This window comes from Phaenicophaeus curvirostris, chromosome 1 (assembly GCF_032191515.1).
Source record: "Phaenicophaeus curvirostris isolate KB17595 chromosome 1, BPBGC_Pcur_1.0, whole genome shotgun sequence".
In the NCBI taxonomy this organism is placed as follows: Eukaryota; Metazoa; Chordata; class Aves; order Cuculiformes; family Cuculidae; genus Phaenicophaeus; species Phaenicophaeus curvirostris.
In genome coordinates this window covers 75,894,719-75,916,969 of record NC_091392.1, presented here as the reverse complement: position 1 = coordinate 75,916,969, position 22,251 = coordinate 75,894,719, and the positions used below count along the sequence as shown (strand labels likewise).

At 46.9% G+C, this 22,251-nt stretch overlaps 1 protein-coding gene across 3 annotated transcripts in view; it reads left to right on the top strand.

The window, feature by feature from the left end:
* Nucleotides 1-20,531, top strand: part of LOC138724795 (C-type lectin domain family 4 member A-like) — a 143,487-nt gene extending 122,956 nt beyond the window's left edge. Inside the window, exons 2-8 of one of the 3 annotated variants that reach the window (XM_069865076.1) lie at nt 11,012-11,126; nt 11,208-11,314; nt 16,188-16,301; nt 18,096-18,188; nt 18,791-18,942; nt 19,138-19,259; nt 19,955-20,531. In XM_069865076.1, the coding sequence (XP_069721177.1) occupies nt 11,248-11,314; nt 16,188-16,301; nt 18,096-18,188; nt 18,791-18,942; nt 19,138-19,259; nt 19,955-20,096 (690 nt within the window). In that variant the 5' untranslated portion in view covers nt 11,012-11,126; nt 11,208-11,247 and the 3' untranslated portion in view covers nt 20,097-20,531. Of the gene's footprint in view, nt 1-11,011; nt 11,127-11,207; nt 11,315-11,446; nt 11,563-16,187; nt 16,302-18,095; nt 18,189-18,790; nt 18,943-19,137; nt 19,260-19,954 lie in introns of those variants that run through there. The other 2 variants (XM_069865089.1, XM_069865079.1) reach the window with 2 other exon arrangements.
* Nucleotides 20,532-22,251: the final 1,720 nt, after the last annotated feature.

Sequence of the window (22,251 nt, the reverse complement as noted above, 5' to 3'; positions counted from 1 at the left end):
CAAAGCAGGCAGAGGCAGCAGCCTTGCCGACAAAGGAGCATTCCCATAGTACCTATGTGGGAAGATCAGAGCAGGTCAGGATGAGGATTTAGATGAGCAGGGTCCATGGCTAGGCATGGACACTGACTCAGGCAGGGATCAGGGGTGAGACTCTTAGCTGAGGTAAGCTGACAGGCAAACCTTGCTGAAGTGGCTGAAAGTCACACGCCTGTATTATGTAAGCTGGACCTGATTCCAGGGAGCCAATCTCACGGAAGATGGAGAATATGCTTAGGGTCTTGATGTTCTTCTATCAAGTCTGCTCACAGCCGTCTCTTCTAGCACATCCATGCTTGCTTGGTGTTCCTGTGTCAGACAGCAAAGCTCCACATAGGATTGTGTTGGAAGTATTAAGTCAGCTGCTTGAATGACACCAGTAAGCACTGGTGTCGTTGTCGAGTGTTCTAGCACCTGCAGTAGGTCAAAAAAAAAAAAAAAAAATTCTACATTTCTTCTGACCTAGGAGCAAAGCTGTTCTATTGTTTTGGTCGAGATTGTGGATATGTTGCATAGGTCCTGGCCAGGCAGAAGGTGAAGGGTCTCTGACTTTTCAGGAGGTACTTGCAGCAAAAAGAGCCTAAGAGGGTACTTCTCCAGAGTAGGAGGATTTTCAGGTGAGGGATACCTAAGGGAATTGCTGGAATGTACTCCCTTTTGTGCATAGAGAAGCATAGGGCAGTGGGAAACAGTTCATAAGGGAGAGCTTAGTCCTCTCTGTACGTCTTCCTACTATCCATCTCTTTCCTCACAGTGAGGCCTGCTAGAACACTACAGCATCATGTGTCCCATGTAAATCCTTGCCCCCTTCTCCTTGGCAACCATCAGGAACAGTCTTTCCATTCCTGGTGGGAGAAGTTGGCTGTGATGGTAAGTTACTTGTGAAATGACTTGGCCTGTGACTGGACTGGCTGAATCTGCTCATGTCTTCCTGCGCTTTTTATTGCCAGTGGTTTCTTCTAACATAGCAGAAGCCAGTATGCAGACTCCTTGAGATCTACAGCCTCTGAAGTTGCAGACAATAGCAGTAGGTAAAGGATTAAGGCCAGACCTTTACTGTGGATCAGCAGATTAAACTGAGCAATATCTCCTGAATGTTTATTATATTCTTATGTAATACATCAACTGGTTTCCTTAGGCAGCTGGGAAGAGCTGCCTTGTGTGAGAGGGCAATGGTTGAAGCTAGAGAAAAGTTAATGCCAAATGGAAGACAGACTGTAGCACTTGGAAAGAATCAAGAAACAAGTGTCAAAGGGAAGATCCCAGCTTTGTCTGGTTATTCATTGTCATTTCTTTTGTGAGAGCTGTAGCTGAGGTGGGATGTAAGCGTTTTCCCCCCTCTTCCTCCATTAATTCTATTCTGTGTTCTGTGACTTAAAACCCCTGTCTCTCAGCTCTGCAGGAACTGTTCCACCTACAGCCATGCAATACGGATTACAGACACAAATTTGCTTGCTTTGACAAAGCCTTGATGCTGGGTGTGGACTCCTGAAAAATGGAGGAAAAGATGTCCATTGGAGGAAATCAAATTAAAAAACCAAACAAGAAACCAAAAACCTAAGCCTTCCTGAGCAGCTTTGAACCTGGACTGATCCAGTTAAATCAGCATAAACCTACAAAGCTCTACGAGGGGGCACAACTAGACTGCAAATACATGAAAACAGGTCACCGGGGGCCAGGTTCAAGGTCTAGTGGTCATTATGTTATGTGAACAATAGATTCTCAGTCTAGAGATGTTTTAAGTTTCTTTCTTCCAGGTTAATAGCTTTGTCCATATATATAGTCAGGAAAAGCACATTATGGGATATAATGCCTTTCTAGCTTGATGGCTTAATTCTGCCAGCTGCCTTTAGCTATAGGTGTGTCCTCAGCCAATGTTGGGTCTCTTGACAAACATTCCTTGAAGCTGCCTCTGAGCATGGGAAGATTAGTCAGCAGCAGCTGGTGCCTGTACTGTCTCCTGACATAGAGCTGCTTTTGCCAGCTGTCACTGCCAGCCAGGTAACTCACGATGGCCTGCTTTCCCTTTTCTTTCCCTGGCATGGTAGAATGGCAGCTCCTACAGGGCGGGGCAGAGGCAGCTGGCTTGCTTAGGAGACTGTCTCTTGAATCCTTGAAGCAGTCTGAAGAGATGTTCCCTGAAGGAGCAAAGTGCCTGTAACTTCCAGCCTTTATGCTGAGCCTTGTGCTTTAGATAAGTAAGGAGATGTGGTGCTCCCCTGCCCTCCTAGCGTGGTCCTCAAGCCTTGCTGGGTTGGTGACGAGGGATTGCAAGTTCAGTCTCACCCGAGACCGTGTGCTGCCACCTGCTGCTGAATACCCTTGTTGTGGAGCTTCTGGCAACCACCATCATCTCCAGGGACCGTCTGGACCCCCAGCAGTGTGGGAGAGAAGGATGCACCTGGCTAGCACTGGTGAAGTGCTCTCTGAAAAGAAATCACAGCTGTCATCTGTCAGCAAGAGCACACTGACTCCTGGACCGGCTGCCTGCAGTAACCTCTCCTGCACAGGAGAGAGTTGTGCCTAGGAGGTATGTGGGCAAAGGCTGGACCTGTGTATGGAACAAGCCACAAAGTAGAACTGCAGCATTTGGAGGTGTCCCCAGCAGCCTATGAAATAGAGAGCTAAAGCTCAAGTCAATACTATGGGTTCATGTACACTGCCTGTTTGGAAATGACGACTGCATACTTTTTGGGTAGAATAACAGGAAAAGTACTTTAGGAATACATTCCATACCAAAATAGAGTTTCTGTAAGCAGAGAACTTGCCCTCAGTAGTCTAGATGCAGAAGGAGCCCTGCTTTGAGCAAGGCTTGAATATGTTACTGCCAGCCAGAACTATCTCCTAGCACAACTTCTGTGCCTGGCTGAGCTGAGGTGGATTTTGTGGTGGCCCAGCAGCATCTGGCAAGACATTTGACATATCAGGTTAGTGAGAGGTAGAGAATCTAAGGGTGATCCTTCAGCTCGGGAAGGACAGAGGCTGTGTAAGGACTAGCATGATGTACTGTGCCTGCCCAGTCTTAAAATGCTAAATATACGAATAACTGAATTGGAGGCAGAACCTAAAAGACATGGGCCATGGTGCTGCAGGCCAGTATGAGTCAGCAAGGAGCACTTTATTCTCTGCATCAGTCCCTGCTGGCAACTCTGGAGCCTGCAAAGAGTCAGCAGCAGGGGCCCTTTGCCCTCTGAGTCAGTGCCAGCTCCCTGCTGGAGGCTGGCACCCAGGAGTACCATTTACCTGCCCTTCGCTTCACTGTGCCAACACTGACTTCAGCATCCTTGCATGGTAGAAGTGGTTGATGTGAGTACCTGGAGAGCACGTGCTCTTCAAAACCAAAAATTACCCTTCCCCATGAAACCATGTTGACATCTGTGTTGTGAGGAGGCTCCTGCGTGCAGTCGAACGCCAAAGCTAGGGTCCTCACTGTCTGGCATTAAAGCTCCCCTAGCATATTTCAGTGTCAAGGTACCAGGGAGCATCTGGCTGAGCTGACTATAGTTCCTGGGTTTATTCAACTTTCCACGGTTGTTTCCAGATTGCTTTTGCCTTGTCCTGTCCTGCCCATGCGTGGGACAGCTGTCCTGATGTCGAGGCAGATGGTGTCCCTCACCCCACTGCTGGTCAACAAGGTTGTAGCGCCTTATGGACACAGAGGCTCCAAGGGACATGCAGGGCTTTCTTGGCTAAAGGGTGCCTGGTAAGGGTCAGCACAGGCCGTTTCCAACCTTCCTGATGAATCTGCTCTTGAGGAGAGGAGCAGGTGAGGGAGCTGTAGAGCCTGGAGACTCGTGCTGCTGTTCCAGTGCCATCTAATGGGACAGCCACAGTTCAGCTGTCCCCAAAATGTCCCTCGGAGAAGGTTTTGCTACATTTCCCTCATGTGCGTGGGTGTGGAGATGTGGAAGGAAACAGCTAGAGGTCAAATAAGAGTTGCCCCTAAGGGTACAGTATGGGTCTCGTTTACTTTATCTAATAGCCCCCATGCTTGCCTAGTGCCTCTAGTGGGTTTCCATTTTTGTGCTTTCCACTCCCCTTGCTCCCCCTTCAAAACAGGGAGATGAAGTTCATTCACTCAGACTGAATTCAGGGTCGTTGAGATCTCTGTGATCCTTGGACAGAACTGACAATGAAGCGTGAAGAATTGTTTCTGTGGGGAGTTGTTACGTGGCAGTAGCTTGTTCATGCAAATCCCATGTGCCTGTTTTAAGAAGCTAAACATAATAGCCCTGCTTCTGAAACAGGCCACTGTGTCTGACCAGGACTTGGATCTGGCCAAGGTTTGGAGTCAGATGTGCAGCTGTGGCAAGCAACTGCAGCATCTGGATCAATAATTTATGGCTCTGAGGCTTGTGGCTCAGACCCAAAATAAGGGGATGGAGGGTTGACGTTCCCAGTAGTGGCATAAAACAGAGCTGTGAAATAATGCATCTGAATTCATCCTCTGTTGACTTTGAATAATTTGTTAATTAGGGGGGATAAATGAAAGGTGTCTTTTATCTTCTAAAGAGACAATCCTGGGTTAATAGTATGTCTAAAGAGGTGGTCTGGGGCTTCTTGTCTGTTTGAAGCATCTCTGGATACTGTTCTTTCTCCTCTTATTCCTCCTGTATACCTGAGGGATTTTCGGAGCCTATAAATCACAGGTGAGTGCATGACTTTCCCTTTCTGAAGCTGACTGAGTTTCATACATTTCCTTGGTTGGAAAAGTCCTTTGAGATCATCAAACCCAACCATACCTGTCTACTACTAAATAGTATCCCTAAGCATGTCATCTACATGTCTACTCAACCACCTCCCTGGGCATCTGTTCCAGTGCCCAAGAATCCTTTCAGTGAAGAAATTTTTCCTTATGTCCAATCTGAACCTCCCCTGGCAGGACTTGAGGCCATTTCCTCTTGTCCTATCACCTGGGAGAAGAGACCAACACCCACCTCCTACAGCCTCCTTTCAGGCAGTTGTAGACAGTGATGAGGTCTCCCCTCAGCCTCCTTTTCTCCAGGCTAAACAGCCCCAGTTCCCTCAGCTCTCATAAGGCTTGTTCTCCAACCCCTTCACCAACTTTATTGCCCTTCTCTGGAGGCACTCCAGCACCTCTGTTTTCTTGTAGTGAGGAGCCCAAAACTGAATATGCCAATGCTGAGTACAGGGGCACAATCACTTCCCTGGTCCTGCTGGACACAACCTTTCAGATACAAACTGGGATGCCATTGGCCTTCTTGGCCACCTGAGCACACTGCTGGCTTGTGTTCAGCCAGCTGTCAACCAACACCCCACATCCTTTTCTGCCACGCAGCTTTCCAGCCAGACTTCTCCTAGTCTATAGCACTGCATAGGGCTGTTGTACCGCAAGTGCAGGACTACTCTGCACTTGACCTTGTTGAACCTTATACCATTGGTCTCAGCCCGTTCAGATCCCTCTGCAGAGCCTCCCTACCCTCCAGCAGATCAACACTTCCTCCCAGCTTAGCGTCACCCACAAACTTACTAGGGTTACATTCAGTCCCCTCATCCACATCATTGGTACAGGTACTGAACAGAACTGGACCTAGCACCAAGCCCTGGGAACACCACTTGTGACCGACCTCCTGGATTTAACTCTATTCACCACCACTCTTTGGGCCTGGCCATCCAGGCAGGTTTTTATGCAGCAGAGGGTGCATCTGTCCAGGCCAGTGGTAGCCAGTTTTTGCTCCCTCAGCTCAGATAGCTTTGGGACTTGGTCTGTTCTGCTTGAAACTCTCAGCTATAAGTAAAACTTGGCAGAGATGTAGGCAGGGAAGGAATGAACAAACCCTTTTAGGGAGGAATGTTTCTTTCTCATTGCTCCTATTTTTCCTTCCTTTCTTCCACCATGGTGCTGTAACCATAGCATTTTGTGGAACTGCTGAGCTCTGTCAAAGTACGAGAAGTGTCACTCTAGGTGGTGTTGCTCAGGACACAAGTATTGCTGCTGGCTTAGGCCTGCCTGTGGCGAAGTGCTGCCACCAGCCACAAATCGGTGTGACTTTGCAGTGAAACCTTCTGTGTAATCAGCCCTACTGTCTGCTCTCACCTCTCTCAGTTCAGTTCTTCTTTGTATCCTCCTCACTCTTGCGTGCTCAACTGTCCTTTTCTCTGAGCTTCCACGGCTCCATATAACCCATTTCTCCCTAGATCCCTTAGTGTATCTGTATGACCTTCTTCTGTTATCAGCAGGGCCTTCCAGAAGAGGCCACTTCTCCCTGCAGCTCTGGCCATGCGTGTTGTGAGCCATGCACGAGAAGGATGTATGATGCTTTTCTCTCGGGTCCCAGCAGCCTGCAGTGTGCTCCTGGAGTGAGAACAGCAGCACCCCGCCCCTCCCTTCTCTAGCCCATTCCTTGCAGCAGGGGTACATAGTGGCATTAGTTATTGCTAGATTCCCTCTAACCAGCCAAATCCTTCTGGAACTCTCAAGCCCCTCATTGACAGGTATTGGGGCCCCATTCCCCGTGCTTCAATGTTTTTTTTTGTGTTCTTTCCTTGGCTGTGAGGGGCTCTGCTTTACTACCTCCATAGCCAGTTCTGCCTCAGTCTATAGAAAGGCAGGGTGATGTGGGGAGAGAAGACCGAGAAGGTGGCGTGCATTCACTTCTGATGCTCTCCTCACTCAGGTGCAGGGATAAAAAAACAGGACTGGTCTTGAGGTGTCTTTGAGCGACCTGGTAGACTGCGCTAGCTAGAGGTGAATTAAGTGCAGGGTGATAGCACAACTGTCTTATCAGCAGGCAGCTAGGTCCTATCGGAGATGTAGTAGAGTTTTTCAGATGCTTTCTGTAAACTGAGGGAACTAACCAGTAATTCCCTACACATATTTTTTGTCTGCTTATCATGAAAAGATTTGTCTTCTTATCTCACAACTGCCCACTTTCCTTAGAAGTATTTGCTGAGGAACTTCACAATTAGCTGGATTATTCTCCTGCACATGATTATTGAACTCTTATGAGAACTACATGAGGCAGGATTTCCTTACAAGAGTCATATTTACCACTTCCTACAGTATGGCATTCTTATACAAATGTCTAGTAATTTTATTCTTTTGTTATAATTGATATTAACTTGGACACTACAGATGTAGAAACTTTAGCTTCCAGGTGAAAGCTCTCCTGAGTGGAAAACTGGTTGAATGGCCGGGCCCAGAGAGTGGTGAGAAATGGAGTTAGCCCTAGCTGGAGGCCAGTTACAAGTGAGTTTCCCCAGGGCTCAGTGCTTGGTCCAGCCCTGTTCAATGTCTTTGTCAATGACTTGGATGAAGGCATCGAGTGCACCCTTAGAAAGTTTGCAGATGACACTAAGCTGGGTGGAAGTGTCGATCTGCTGGAGGGTAGGGAGGCTCTGCAAAGAGATCTGAACAGGCTGGACTGCTGGGCTGAGATCAATGGCATGAGGTTTAACAAGGCCAAATGCTGGGTCCTGCACTTGGGGCACAAGAACCCTGTGCAGTGCTACAGACTAGGAGAAATCAGGCTGGAAAGCTGCCTGGAGGAGAGGGACCTGGGGGTGTTGGTTGACAGCCGACTGAACATGAGCCAGCAGTGTGCCCAGGTGGCCAAGAAGGCCAATGGCATCTTGGCTTGTATCAGAAACAGTGTGACCAGCAGGTCCAGGGAGGTTATTCTCACTCTGTACTCGGCACTGGTGAGACCGCTCCTTGAATACTGTGTTCAGTTCTGGGCCCCTCACCACAAGAAGGATGTTGAGGCTCTGGAGCAAGTCCAGAGAAGAGCAACAAAGCTGGTGAAGGGGCTGGAGAACAAGTCTTACGAGGAGCGGCTGAGGGAGCTAGGGTGGTTCAGCCTAGAGAAGAGGAGGCTGAGGGGAGACCTCTACAACTACCTGAAAGGAGTTTGTGGAGAGGAGGGTGCTGGCCTCTTCTCCCAAGTGACAGGGGACAGGACGAGAGGGAATGGCCTCCAGCTGAGCCAGGGGAGGTTCAGACCTGACATCAGGAAGAAATTTTTCACAGAAAGGGTCATTGGGCACTGGAACAGGCTGCCCAGGGAGGTGGTTGAGTCATCTTCCCTGGAGGTGTTTAAAGGATGGGTGGATGAGGTGCTGGTGGGCATGGTTTAGTGTTTGATAGGAATGGTTGGACTTGATGATCCTGTGGGTCTTTTCCAACCTAGTGATTCTGTGAAATTACCCTAGATTTCTCCCCTCCTGTCTATGGCTTATTCCTTCCTATCTTGCATTCAGTGAGTAAAAGCTACTTAAGGCAAGAGGCCACCCATCATTATTAAGAACTGTTTGACCTCCGAGATTCTTCGAAAACCCTGGAACCATCTTGCCCAGACCTGCTAATTCCGTACCTTTTGTGTAATCACTTTTATTTTGGAAAAGTCCTTTGGCTTAGCCCCCCACAAAACAAGGAAGGTTCTTTTGTGAGAATTTCTCCAGTTCCTTTTTGTCAAATCTTCTAAAGAGTTGCTAAGTATTGGCTTTGACCTGCCAATGTGATGTCCCTGTGTAATCTCCACTGCCACTTGTGATGACCGAGTGGGATTGAGCTGAAAGATATCTGTGGAGAAACACGAGTATTGTGGAAGGATGGGGGTGTACTGCATAGGACAAGCAGAACACAGGTGGAAGGGGAAGGGGGAACAGGGGAACAGCAGTGGGAGCACAAGGAAACAAAGTGTAAATTTGGGGTTTTTTTAAGCAGGGGCATCTTTTTTTTCCTATTTTCTCCCCCACAACTAACTGCTGGGCTCGATTCTCTCTGTCTCCCACCCATTTACATGTCACTAGCGCATATGAAATTCAAAGCACAAATTTTACTCTCAAGGATATTATCTCACTGTTGTTGTACAAGAGCCCAGCATTATATCCTGGGGAAGTGTGGTTCAGGGTTGAATTTTGACAGTAGACAACAACTCTGATGACTGAGAAGGAAGAAATGTCTCAGCTGTTTTTGGAGATGTGTTTCAATGGCAAAAAGCTCATGAAGTTACACTGTGACTTCCTTCTCTATTTGCTGGTTGTATTTCCTGTTCTTTTTTCATGGTGGAAAGTTTGAAACCCTGCTGGGAAATAAGCCTTTTCCCCATGTGACCATGAGTCTGTTGTGGCTTGTTTGGCTGGGGATGGAGAGTGGGAAGCATGCAGAGGATTACTCTGACTGAAATCTCAGCATGAAATCTGAGGGCATAACCACATTTCATCAAACACTTAAGGAGGCTTAATTCCAGTGAGAGGGCCAAGCCTGAAGACAAAGCAAAGGGCTAGAAGGATGTTGGAAAGAAAAGCAGGCAGCATGCATCTTCTCAAGGGACCAGACTTCTGTCCTGCAGATGCTCCTCTTCTTGTATAAAAGTCACCCTCTTTGTATACAATACAAAAAGGAAAAGTGAAGCCAGCTCAGTGCACATGAGATATGAGAAGACTTCTTGGTAATGAAATCCAATTATGTATGCCGCATTCTATTTAGGGGCAGTTCTCCCTAATCTGTGTTCAGATGTCCACAACATCCCTGCCTTGCCCTTTACCTCTGCCATATTGTTCTCCTCTGTTGCCTGATGCGTGTTGTTCCTTGCACTGTCCTGTCTCACCTCCAGCTCTGCCCTGTGTACCCTCTGTGCTAGCTCCCTTGATGTTCTGCTAGTGTGTCATTTGGGTCTGCCTTGAGGAAATTCCAGCTAGCCAGGCTAACCAAGGAAAGCTTTCTCCTTCATTCTGATTGTTTTGGAGACCTTATTGTGTCTTTTCGATACTTAGAGGGGGCATATAGGAACAATGGAGAGAGACTTTTTCCCAGTGCATGTAGTGAATGAATAAGGGGCAAAGTTTTTAAACTGAAAGACACTAGATCTAGATTAGGTATGGGGAAGAAATTCTTTATGATGAGGGTGGTTAAATGATAGGACAGGTTGCCCAGAGAAGTTGCAGCTGCCCCATCACTCGAGGTGTTCAAGGCCAGATTGGATGGGGCTTTGAGCAGCCTGTTCCAGTGAAATGTCCCTGCCCATGGCAGGGTGGTTGGACTACATGATCTCTAAAAGTCCCTTCCAACCCAAACTATTCTGTAATTCCTGAAACCTATCTACTGATAGGTCCCTTCTTATCCATTTTCTCCAGGTATCCTGACTCATTGGCATTTCTTCTCAGAAGTTTTTCTGATTCAGCATGTATCTCGGTGACCATTGCCCTTAATTGTTTCCTTTCAACTTTTGCCCCAGCTTGAAATCAGACTAAACAGTAGTCTGACATTCTTCCCCAATATAATATCAGAGGCCTTTACCAGAAAGCAGAAAAGGGAGATAAATTACAGTAAAATATATAAACCAGCCCTTTTCAGCCTCAGGAATGGAGCCTGGCTGCCTGAGGCAAGCACTGCTCTGGGCTTCCACAGGCTGTAAGCCAGATAGAGAGACGTGAGTGTGTGCTCTTCCCAACAACCTCTCAGACCACAAACACCATTATTTTATTCCACTTTGCTTGTTCTCCTCTCCGATTTTAGCCTCATCCTTTTCCATGCCTCCCGGGATGTATCAAACTTCTGATTATTTTTATTCCTCTGGCTAAGGTTGCAACTCCCAGTTTCACTCTACAAGAACAGTTCCTCATTTGAGATTTGTTTTAGTGCCATCTGGGGCTGTCTTCCCAGAATGAGACATAGCATGTGCTTTTTGATGCAGCAGATGCAGCTTAATCACACAAGACAAGTGAGGGCAGAATGCATTTTATATTGGGCTGTGCTGTAGCTTAAACTGAGCTAAGACCCATGATGGCTACTGACATAAGAACAATATCAGAATTACTAACAGACCAAGAAAGGCATGAAGACAAGGGAAGGAGAGAGTGAAAAAAGACCAGTGGGCAAAGAAACAAGCCAAGAGATCTTAAGAAGGAAACCTATCAGCTAAGAATTTTATATGAGGAAGGAGTGCAACTTCCCTTTCAGTTGTTAGGTTCTCTTTTCTTTCATTTTTACAGAAGTTTCCTCACTGCTGAGGCTGAATTTCTGGGCAAAGAAACTGAAAATCTATTCAGGGCATTTCTGAACACTCAGGAATTCTCAGGTTATCACCAGTGCTTCCAGCGTACAGCACATCCTTCTTTGACAGAGGGTAAGCAGATAGGAAAGGCTCAGTAATTTATTGGTGTCTCCGTCTGGAACAAGGGACTGAAAAGGCCCACCTTTTACATAGCGAAACAAAGGACAGGGATCAGTGATCACACTGTGATTAAATGGCATCAGAAATTACCTATGCTGAGGTGAAGTTCAAGAATGCATCACCTGCTGCAGCAGCTGCAGGTAAGAAATGGGTAAATTTTTCAGGGGAAGGGGATAAGGAGGGAGAGGGGCTGAAAACCTGGGAATGTGACTTGAGTTCCTAACTGGTCTTGACGAATTGATGAGAAATAGAAGTTGTCTACCATTACACAGAGAATGGAGGAGTTTTGAAGTAAGAAGGTCAAAGAATGTTTACAAGAGCAGAGGTGGGCATCTTCAGGTGGTTGGAGTTGCAACATGAACGAAGATGATTACTGGGAGCATAAACAGTGAGTGTTCACTAAGGAGAGTATTTGGGCTCCCTTAGTCCTCTGGTTGCAACATCAATTGTGGTGAATGGTAGAGAGTGCAGGATGGGTGCTTAGCCCTGGTACAATGCAGGTAGTAGTTGCCTCTTTGTACATTATCTAGTCTTGGATGAGAGAGCCATTCTTGGACAACTACTGAGTACCAACAATAGACTATGGTAGCAAATGGCAGCAAATAAGTGCAAGCCCTGGCTGCCTCTGCTCTTGCCTCTGAGAGAATGAGGCTACAGATTCCTGCTTATGGAAAGAGCAGGAGCAGAGAACCAACATGCCTCCTTACAGTAGACCAGTCAGTTGCCCTCTGAAGCTTTGTGAGAAGCTGCAGAAACTTATAGCTCCATTGTCCTTCGTTCATTGAGAAATGGTCCTTGGAAAAGAGAGACCTACAAGTTAAAAGGAAGAACAGATTTGAAAAATCTCCCTAAAATACACAGAGGAAGGATTATTTGAGAACTGGAGGAGAACAGAATTCTATGATTGATGTCTAACACTCCTGAAAAATAATTGAGGCACCAAACACATTTTCATTGCTACTAAAAATCACGGTTGTCAAATGGGGCCTTAACTAGACTTTGTGCAAATTTAAGACATGTTCTGCTCAGTGTGTATTCTGTAGTTATTATGTCACAAACAGGACACATAGAGGTGTTCCATGCATTGTGTTGTCTGAAAAGTCAGATTCACCACGTGGCATGCAAACAGCCAATCTCACACACCAAGTCAAAACACTGATTTTATTTCAGAGTTGCCCAAGCCTGGGCGCTCAGTTGCTCTCCACAAACCAAGCACACCTGACCAGAGCCTCCATGTTCAATTTATTACAATAGTTACAAAGTGAATACTTACCAAGTACTTCCCTCTACAAATGACTGGTCAGTGATTTATATAAAGCTACGGGCCATTGCATCATACAAGTTGTCTTCTACACAGGCTCAGTGAGTAGCGGCCTGTTTCTGGAGCTGAGTTGCTTATGTTCCTCTGCCATATTGGCAGACCTGATTAACATGTCTTGATTAATACATCCTCCCCTAGTCCAGATGCCCAAGATGTACCCTAAATCGGATTTGCCGAGTACTCTGTTCTTTTAATTAGTACAAGGTCTCTTCTTTTACTTAATAATTAGTCTGTTCTTCTGATTGCTTATCAAGATGTTTAGAACAGTACACTCTCTTGCAACAATTGTTCACATCCTTAGATAGAGAACCCTGCACCACAGCAGGTTCCAGAGGGGTGAAAGTATGTGTAAATGAATGAATAAATGAATTAATATATAATTATGCTGCTAAGGATATTAACTTTCCTATTTACTGCTCAGTTTAATCTCAGTTTTACAACCCCAAACAGAGCAGACATCAGGTCCGGGTTATTCCTTGCCTGCTCTGAGACATGAGTCATGGAGACAACGTCCATGCTCCTGGCTGACTTGAAAGCTCACTGTTTCCAGTGCACCAAGATTAGCTGGTTCTGCTTATAGCTAGTATTTCCATCATAGTAAGGTGGGGGTGGTGGCTGGAAGTTCCTCATTGTGTTCTCAATAACCTATTCCAAAGACACCTGATCCAGCCGTGTTCGCTTGAGCTGCTAATGCCAGGCTCATGCTATAGGTTTGGGTGTGTGCTCAGAATGTGTCTTCGAGTGTGCCTGGGCAAGTGATCACACACTGGTTGCACCTTATAATTCAGAGGAGTGTCCTGTAATATCATTGCACACCATGCTAATATCTCTCACAGCCACATGGTATGCTCATAAGATGAGAATTATGACTGAAAATTATTCAAAGATTGAGCAAGTCTTGCTGCTCTGTTGTCCTTCTGAGTGGTTACTCTGGCCATGCAGACTTCACACTGATAACAGCCAAGTTCACTTGGGTTTTCTTGTTCTGTAGCTTCTTCTAGCTAGGCTCTAGAGATAACAAAACTGGCAGTCACTGGGAGATAGTGAGGAGACAGCAGCAGCTAATCAGGAAACGTATAATCAGTGGCAGGAGATGGCACAGGATGGGTTTCATGCCACAGTGCAGTTAGGATTATTGCATTTCCAACCAGGATTTCCCAGGTAGAAACACAGGCATCTGTGCTGTACTATACTTGTTGTATGAGCCCAGGAGATGTTGAGTTTACATGCTGAATAACCAGCTCATCAGGTCTTTCATGTTGTGATCATGCTGGACACTCTGCAAGCATCCGTGCTAACTGTAGGAGGCATTTTGCAGGGAGATCAGCCCACTGAGTGTGCATAAGACCTACTGCACTTTGGTTGTGTCAGTGAGGTACATGCATACTGGCACTGCTCTCTGTAACACCTGGGTTTGACTGTGGAATGCACAAATCTGACTGGGCACAGGTTGAACACCCTGTGGACAAGCAGCACAATAGAAGTTGTTTGGACTCCTCGGATCTATTGTCTGAAATTGCTTAGGGTTATGATTTAGTAGTGGACAGGTACAGTTGGACCTGATGATCTCTAATGTCTTTTCCAACCTAGCAGTTCCCTGATTCTATGAAATAAGTGGCTGGATTGTGATCCAGATCTTTGTTTTCACTACACACAAAAGCTCTGGGTAGAAAACCATGATTTGGCCAGGGAAATATGGGTCTTGACTGTATATGAATGTTCTCTGATAATCTTTTTGCCTTGCTGTACCAGCTTTCCCCAAGCCCTTGCAAAGTAGTCCCAAAGTAGAATTTCCAGTAGCAGTAGAAGTATTTTGGCTTCCCCAAATATCAGGTATTTGGAAGTCTTGCTTACTAGGCTTGGCTGACAAGCATATCAGGCTGCTGGCACGTTTGGGAATTTCATGCTGAACAAAAATGAAGGCTCTCTAAAGATTATCATTAATATCATAGAATCATAGAATCGCCAGGTTGGAAGAGACCCACCGGATCATCAAGTCCAACGATTCCTATCAAACACTAAACCATGCCCCTTAGCACCTCGTCCACCCACGCCTTAAACACCTCCAGGGAAGGTGAATGAACCACCTCCCTGGGCAGCCTGTTCCAGTGCCCAATGACCCTTTCTGTGAAAAATTTTTTCCTAATATTCAGCCTAAACCTCCCCTGGCAGAGCTTGAGGCCATTCCCTCTTGTCCTGTCCCCTGTCACTTGGGAGAAGAGGCCAGCACCCTCCTCTCCACAACCTCCTCTCAGGTAGTTGGAGAGAGCAATGAGGTCTCCCCTCAGCCTCCTCTTCTCCAGGCTAAACAACACCAGCTCTCTCAGCCATTCCTCATAAGGCCTGTTCTCCAGCCCCTTCACCAGCTTTGTTGCTGTTCTCTGGACACGCTCCAGAGCCTCAACATCCTTCTTGTGGTGAGGGGCCCAGAAGTGAACACAGTATTCGAGGAGCGGTCTCACCAGTGCCGAATACAGAGTGAGAATAACCTCCCTGGACCTGCTGGTCACGCTGTTTCTGATACAAGCCAAGATGCCATTGGCCTTCTTGGCCACCTGGGCACACTGCTGGCTCATGTTCAGTCACTGCCAACCAACACCCCCAGGTCCCTCTCCTCCAGGCAGCTTTCCAGCCTGGCTTCTCCTAGTCTGTAGCACTGCACACGGTTGTTGTGCCCCAAGTGCAGGACCCGGCATTTGGTCTTGTTAAACCTCATGCCATTTGACTCTGTTCAGCGGTCCAGCCTGTTCAGATCCCTTTGCAGAGCCTCCCTACCCTCCAGCAGATCCACACTTCCACCCAGCTTAGTGTCATTCGCTCCCAAGTCTTCTCTACTCCTGTTCGCAGTGAGCGCTACTTTCTCTTTGCCCTCCTGTTCACTCTGGTTTGGGTACCTCCCACAACCTATAACAGTCTCCTAAGAACAGTTTACTCCTCCTTTCCTGTGACCCGTTGGTCTGCCTACTCCTAAACTTCCTCAGTACTGGCAGTGTCCATCTAGATAGAAGTCAGGCCCTGACAAGGCTGAATCTGAGTGTGATACTCTACCCTACTGGACATAGCCCTCTGCTCCTTGCTGGCATCCAGCCTTGTGTAGCATAGTTTTACAACAGCAAATCTCTGAATGCTTACTTGAAAAGCAGAGATGGAAAGGAAAACAGGAATTTCTTTTCCAATGATTCTGTGCCATCATCGCTTTGTGCATTTTTTTTTATCTCCTACCCTCATTCAGCTTACACCAGCCTTCTTCTACAAAGAAAGTCCAAAAGCTAAGAAGCAGGCATAAATAGTTTTCTAGGGAGAAGTCAACATGAAATCTTCACGTGAATGTCTCAAGTTTTATGGACAGAGCAATGTTGTATTTCACAGTTCTGAGCTCAATCTAGCAAGACATGGTTTCACTCCAGATTTTCAGGCCATGTGCAGGTCTCAACCCTAAACACCAGCAGTTAGCACTGATAGCTCACCAGTGGTGCTGGGGCTGTGAACAGTCTTGCTGAACCTGACCTTACTCAGAAACTGCAGAGGTCCTCTGCTCTGTCCCAACGTGCCCCTCTTCCAAATCGTGTGACTTCCATATCAGAACTGAAATTGTTGGGTTTTTTTCTGAGCAGCTCTCCCTTGAGTTGTATACCCTTGTTATGTGGGCTAACTGACACAGTTGACTGTTTGGTGTTTTCCTTCACTTGTAGTAGCTTCTCAGACGAAGAAGCATGGGCACCATCCCCAGAAATACCCACTTTGGATTCCGTGGCTGACCTCACTGCTACTTCTCTTGTTCTGCATTGCCCTTGTTATTCTCCTTGGTGAGTATGTGCAGGCTGGTTACAGGAAAAAGTTCTGTGGGAAGTGCTGGGAGAAAAGCAGAGAAATCGTTGCCCAGAGGGAACATCTTCCAACCACAAGGGAACATCTTCCAACCACAGGGGAGCTTTTGCTCAGGAATATTGTTGTTTTGAGAGGGAATTCAAGTGCCAATATCTGGTCTTGAAAAACCTGTGTGTTGAATATTTGAAAGGTGTATTTAGGATCAAAATATTTCCTGACTACTTAAACACTGTGGATTTAAGGGTACAGTTGTGACATGACACAAACCTCTCTTTTGCAGGCCAGCCAAACCAGAGGTTTTGGCCAGCTGGTATGTGGGTGCTAGGACAAGTGCAGCATTATGCCAGATTATTCTGTTGTACACACCTTCTTTCTTAGAATGACGGAAAGAGTTAGGTGTAAACAGACTTCTGTAGGTCTCTAGTCCAATGCCCTACTTGAAGCATTCCCATCTTCATAATTTCAGAGCTGCTTGGGCTTTCTGTAAGGTCTCAGGCTGTCCTGCCCTGACTTTGTACATGTCTGCATACACCCTCCTCCCTGTTTATCCTGAGACCTTTACAGTCTTCCCAGGTTATACATCTCATCTTACATGGTTTCTTTGGAACAGTGGAGCAGTTCTCTACCAGCTTACCACACAGGAGGAACTCAATAACATTCAGCAGACGTGAGAAAGCCTGGAGATGGTAGCACAAGTGCCTATACAAGCAGCTCGACCTGCACTTGGTCTCTCTAAGGTGCTTTGACACACTCCATATCCTAATGGAAAAAAACCAGCTTTTCCCAGTATAGGGATTCGCTTATCAGTCACAGACACTGCTATGATTACTCTGCCCTCGTCACTAGAAACAATATTTCTAAATGAATATTTCTAATAAAAATAGACCTCTGTATTACTTAGCAGAGCCTGATCAGCTTCCAATCAGTATTTGAGTTAGTGGTTAGGTTGTGGATGTGGCCTGCCAACACCTGTCACCAACACCCTATAAACCAGCTAGTAAGTCCTAGGAGCTTACCTGCCACTTTGGTTTCAGCAGCTCTAGCTATGCATGACTACGTTCACCTGAACTGTCTTTGTTGCTGATAAAATAAGCCCATCTGATGTGTTACTCATCCAAACTACTGTTGATATGTATCTTAGGAAGAGATAAACTGCCACTGAAGTACTGCTTTTTATTCATTGATTGTAAAGATATTTAGACAAGCAGCTTGGCTGTAGGCACCTCTGGCAAATGCCTGTGATTGGGTGGAATCAGTCCCTCCCTGTCTAACATGTACTTAGTGTGATGTCCTTCCAGTGTTCCTGCTCTCTAACATGATTGTCTCTTTTTGCATGGGAAGACAGCCATACCACTTGTTCAGGCCAGTTTTCTCATAGCCTCAGACTTAGGGATCCACTTACCCCACACCTTCAGTTACACAACACATGAGGAGTCCTGATGTCAGCTGCTCAGTGATGGGACAGACTGTTGGCAAACCAAAGATTGGCTATAGCCATCAGACATTGCTTGAGTGGGTCATCCTGGCTAGATTTTGTCCATCAGTGGGCAAAGGAGTCCCTGCAGGCATCTGTTGGATGCCCACGGCAGAAACGGCTATTCCCTTCATGGAGAGGACAGAAGTTACCCCTTGTGAAATGTAAAGTGACGGCCTGAGGAGAAGCAATGCTGAGACAGTGCTTCGTGGAGGGGAAAAAAAGGCAAAGCCCAGAGATGCTGTGCAAGAAGCCAGGAGGAAGGAGTAATCCTGGCACCTTCCCTCTCCCTTTCCAGTTATGCCTTTTTCCCATGGAGCCTACCAGCCCACAGTCCTACAGCAGAAATTCATGGAGTGGGAGTGTGTCTCAGAGATGCCACAACACAAAGGTCAGTAGTGCTGGCAGGGGTGAAGGAGGTCTTTGGAGTGGGGACAATGAATGCTAGGGTCTACTTTGACTGTAAGCATCAGTGGGAGCAGACTCCAGAGAAGCAGAGTCCAGAGGAGAGCTAACTGCTCAGGAGGAGGACAGGTCCCTGTTAATGACGTCCTGGAGTACTGGGTGGCTGTGAACATTGACTGAACAAAAGCAACAGCAAACAGAGGCATGCGGAAGTTTAACAGTGGAGCAATAATAAAAGAGCATCTCTAGTGAGGGAAAGAAGCAATATTCCCTGTTTCCTGTGGCTAAGGGCCTTAAGGAGACTGTACAAGGAGAAGGCAAATAGATCACCAAAATAACTTTGTCTTTGTGAAGTCGAGATCTGAGATCATGTAACAAGGATTACCATGGATTTGAGTACACAAAACTCACTGGTCATACTCCAAAATAATAGGAAGAAATATATGTATTATCCTTGTTTATTCAAGCCCATTATGTCAGAAAAAGCAATGTAAGGGAACATGAGCATTATCCCTGGAAAAGAGAGGTCCTTGTAGTCAGCATCTCTCTTGTTACCGCCATTCATATCTGCAATCTTTCTCTGCACAGGCAGAGGCTGGATGTGCTGCCCAAAGAGCTGGAAACGCTTTAAAAAAAGTTGCTATTACATGTCAGTTGACATGATGAACTGGGATAACAGTGAGCAGAACTGCACTGGCATGGGCTCCCATCTGGTGGTGATCAACACCACAGCAGAGCAGGTATGTGCAGGGCTGGAAGAGGGGCACAGCAACCAGAGACAGTGCCCGGCCCTGGAGGGGACTCAGAGACCCTTGCTGCTGCTGGGGTGGGGGGAGGAGGCTGTCCTTTCTGCATCCCTTCAGCACTGGCTCCCCACCATCCCCACCTCACAGGGACTCTTGCACTCTGGACATTGCACTCTGCCTGTTTTCCAGACTTTCCTCACTGAAGTACTGCAACAATCTCCACGAGGAACGAATTACTACATTGGTCTGACTGCACCGGCAGTGGGCCAGTGGCAGTGGGTAGACCAGACTCCATATAATGAGTCAGCAGTGTGAGTATTTCAGAATGGAGAGTATTTGGTGCCACTCCTAGTAGTTCAAGAGTGTATGTGAGGGTGTCTGTTGCTGCGTAAGAGGAAGGTGAGACAAATTCCTGGGAGAGGACAGTGATGGAGCCAGAGGGGGCTGTGTAGGACCCTAGGATCATACTGCCCCTTCTATGCTGATTAGCAGTTATAAGTTAACTACCAGTGATGTGGCCATCAGAGCTGTAGGCACAGGACAATCTGCATCTCACAAGCAGAAAGAACTCTTCAGAGATGACCAGCCTTGCCATACTGACCCCACCATGCACACGTGCAAATATATGCATGGGCATGGCCAGTGCCATGACACTGTCAGAGAGATGGGGCACAGGGAGAGATCACCAGGGCTGTCCTTGCTGCATCTCCTGCTGGATGTCAAACTTGCCCAGAGGCAGACACATGCCCCTGCCAAGTGTGAAGTGCACGAGGTGTCAGTGAGCAGCTTGCCCCTCCAGGACCAAGCAGATCCCTGTTGCGCTGGCTGTAGGAAGGAGGCAGGTTGCCGTGTAAGGCTGGTACCAGTGGGATAGCAGAGCAGGAAGAAGGGTGCTACTTCTGTCCATGAATCAGCATCTGGAATTTTTTTCTCATCCCTCCACATCTGGCACCCTGCTGTGCTCTATGGGTTATGCTGGGGATTAACATGTTTGTCTCTATCACAGGTTCTGGCGGAGCAAGGAGCCAAGTAATGTGCCTACTGAGATGTGTGTTGTAATCCACACCAAAAAAGACATAAAGAACTGGAATGATGTACCGTGTGAGAACCATTATCGAATTTGTGAAGCTGCAGCAGAAACTGTGTGATAGAGCAACCCCCATCCTGAGTAAAACTGGGAGCATCTCAGGGCTGTATTGGGGGGGATAAGGGCCCCATGATCATGCATCTTCACTCTGCTGGGTGGGGTGATGCGAGAGGAACTGATATTACTCCGTGTTCACCATCCCCAGTGCACTCATCAGCTGAGGGAACACATGAAGTCTCAGGATCATCAAAGCAGGTCCTGGGCTCTCATGTCCTCTTTTCTCTGAGTGGGTCCAGCAGCCACTGGCTGAAAAGAGGTTGAGCTCTCCAAGAAGAAGAAACAGGAATGAAAGATAGATGTTCAGATCTTTGACTTCCTTTGTCTCCTTGAGCAGAGGCATCTGCTTTTTCTTGGGGCACACAGAGAATGTCCTCTAGTTGCATTTGTTTTGCTGAATAAATACCGATCTCCTATACAAGGGAAAATACAATATCAGAACAATGAAAAACGTTTTGTGCAGTCTCTCCCTCTTTCCCTTTCTAAGCTCCAGGTGTTTCATATAAGCAGGACCAATGGATGCTGCTGTGCCAGCATACAGCCTTACACAGCTACTGCAGCGCATGTTGTGCCCATCCAGTGAGAGCAACCCCCTCAGAGGCAACCTGGCTACACGGCCCCACTGCATGCAGCCAAGGCTTTAGAGGGGACTGGGCACAGAAAACCAGTCCTAATGATGCTATGACTATTTGTTGTCATGGCTAAAATCTTTCCCAGGAGAGTAACAGGAACGTGTGCCAGGATTCTGGCCTGCACATGGTTTACCAAGTATGAGGCGAATCCTCTTTCAGTGTCGTGAAGAGAGGAGAGAACTTGTACTAGAGACAAGGTGATGAGCAGACTTTCCTTCCTAAATCAATCAATCAATGGGAGTAGTTCTATGAAGAGCAGGAGCTACTGAATCCCACAGCCCAGCAGAGTCAAAACTGCTGCAGGTCCATGTCCCCAGCTCCAGCTTCTAGTGAGGCTGAGCATCTATGTACAATATGTACATATACAGATACATAAAGAAGAAAAAGAGTATGTACTGATGAGCTGCCACATGGATCAACACAAACAGAAAGCACTGATGTGAACACAAATGCATGTTGTAACCCACTGGAAGTCAGGAGTAGACCAGAGCTAGCAAAATATTCCACATGAATGAGAGCCATTGACTTCAAATATCTGAAGCTGCAGCATCAACTGTCTGGTGGAGGAAACCTCATCCTAAGTAAAACCAGTAGCAACCTGACAAGAACACAGAGGATTTTTTTGAATAGGTGTGAATGCTGGAGATTGCATCTTCACTCTCCAGAGTGGGAATATATGTGTAGAAGTGATATTGTCAGGCAATTGGTAAGTGCCAAAATTCTCTTCTCCAGGCTGAATGGTTCCAACTCTCAGCCTCTCCTCATACGAAAGATATTCCAAAAGGTGCTCTGTTTGCCTTTTTAAGATACAGGAAACTTCCCTCAGTTAGTGCAGCCTGCCAGAAACACTAACTTTGCAAGAAGAATGGCTTCCCTGTAGCTTATTTGGGCACCGGGTTGGTGATAAATTCAGCAGCCTGGGTAACAACCTGCAGAGAAAAATCCTCATGATTTTGGGGACTGTCCAGACAACAGGCCATATTCCCTCTGTGTCCTCTTGGCAGAATTCACTCTGTGGCCTGGTATCATTACTCAGTGCAAGGCTGGAGTGCTGCATGATGGGCTGGAGGTGCTTTAAAAAATGCTGTTACTACATGTTGACTAAGTACAAGTCCTGCAATGAAAACAAGGACACCAGCACAAGGTTGGACTCCCACATGGTAGACTCCCGTATACAGAAGAAAATCAGGTGAGTGGCAGTCTTCCTATGGGAGTCTTCCAAGCAGATCCTCAAAAAGGCCCGCGTTTACTCTCCTGAAGTCTCTGGTTGTGGTGCTGTGTTTTGTCCTGCTCTCTCCTCACAAGATCCTGAACTCCAACATCTCATAGTCACCACAGCCAAGCCTGGCCCCAGCCTTTACACCCCAAAACAGTTCATCCTCATTTATGTGAGATCCAGCAGAGGTTGTCTCCTCATCAGGTCCTCCATAACCTGTGTCATGAATTTATCACCAAGGCACTCCAGAAACGCCCTGGATTGCTTGTACTCTGCTGCTGAAAATAAAGATTGGAAACTGCTGCACAAAC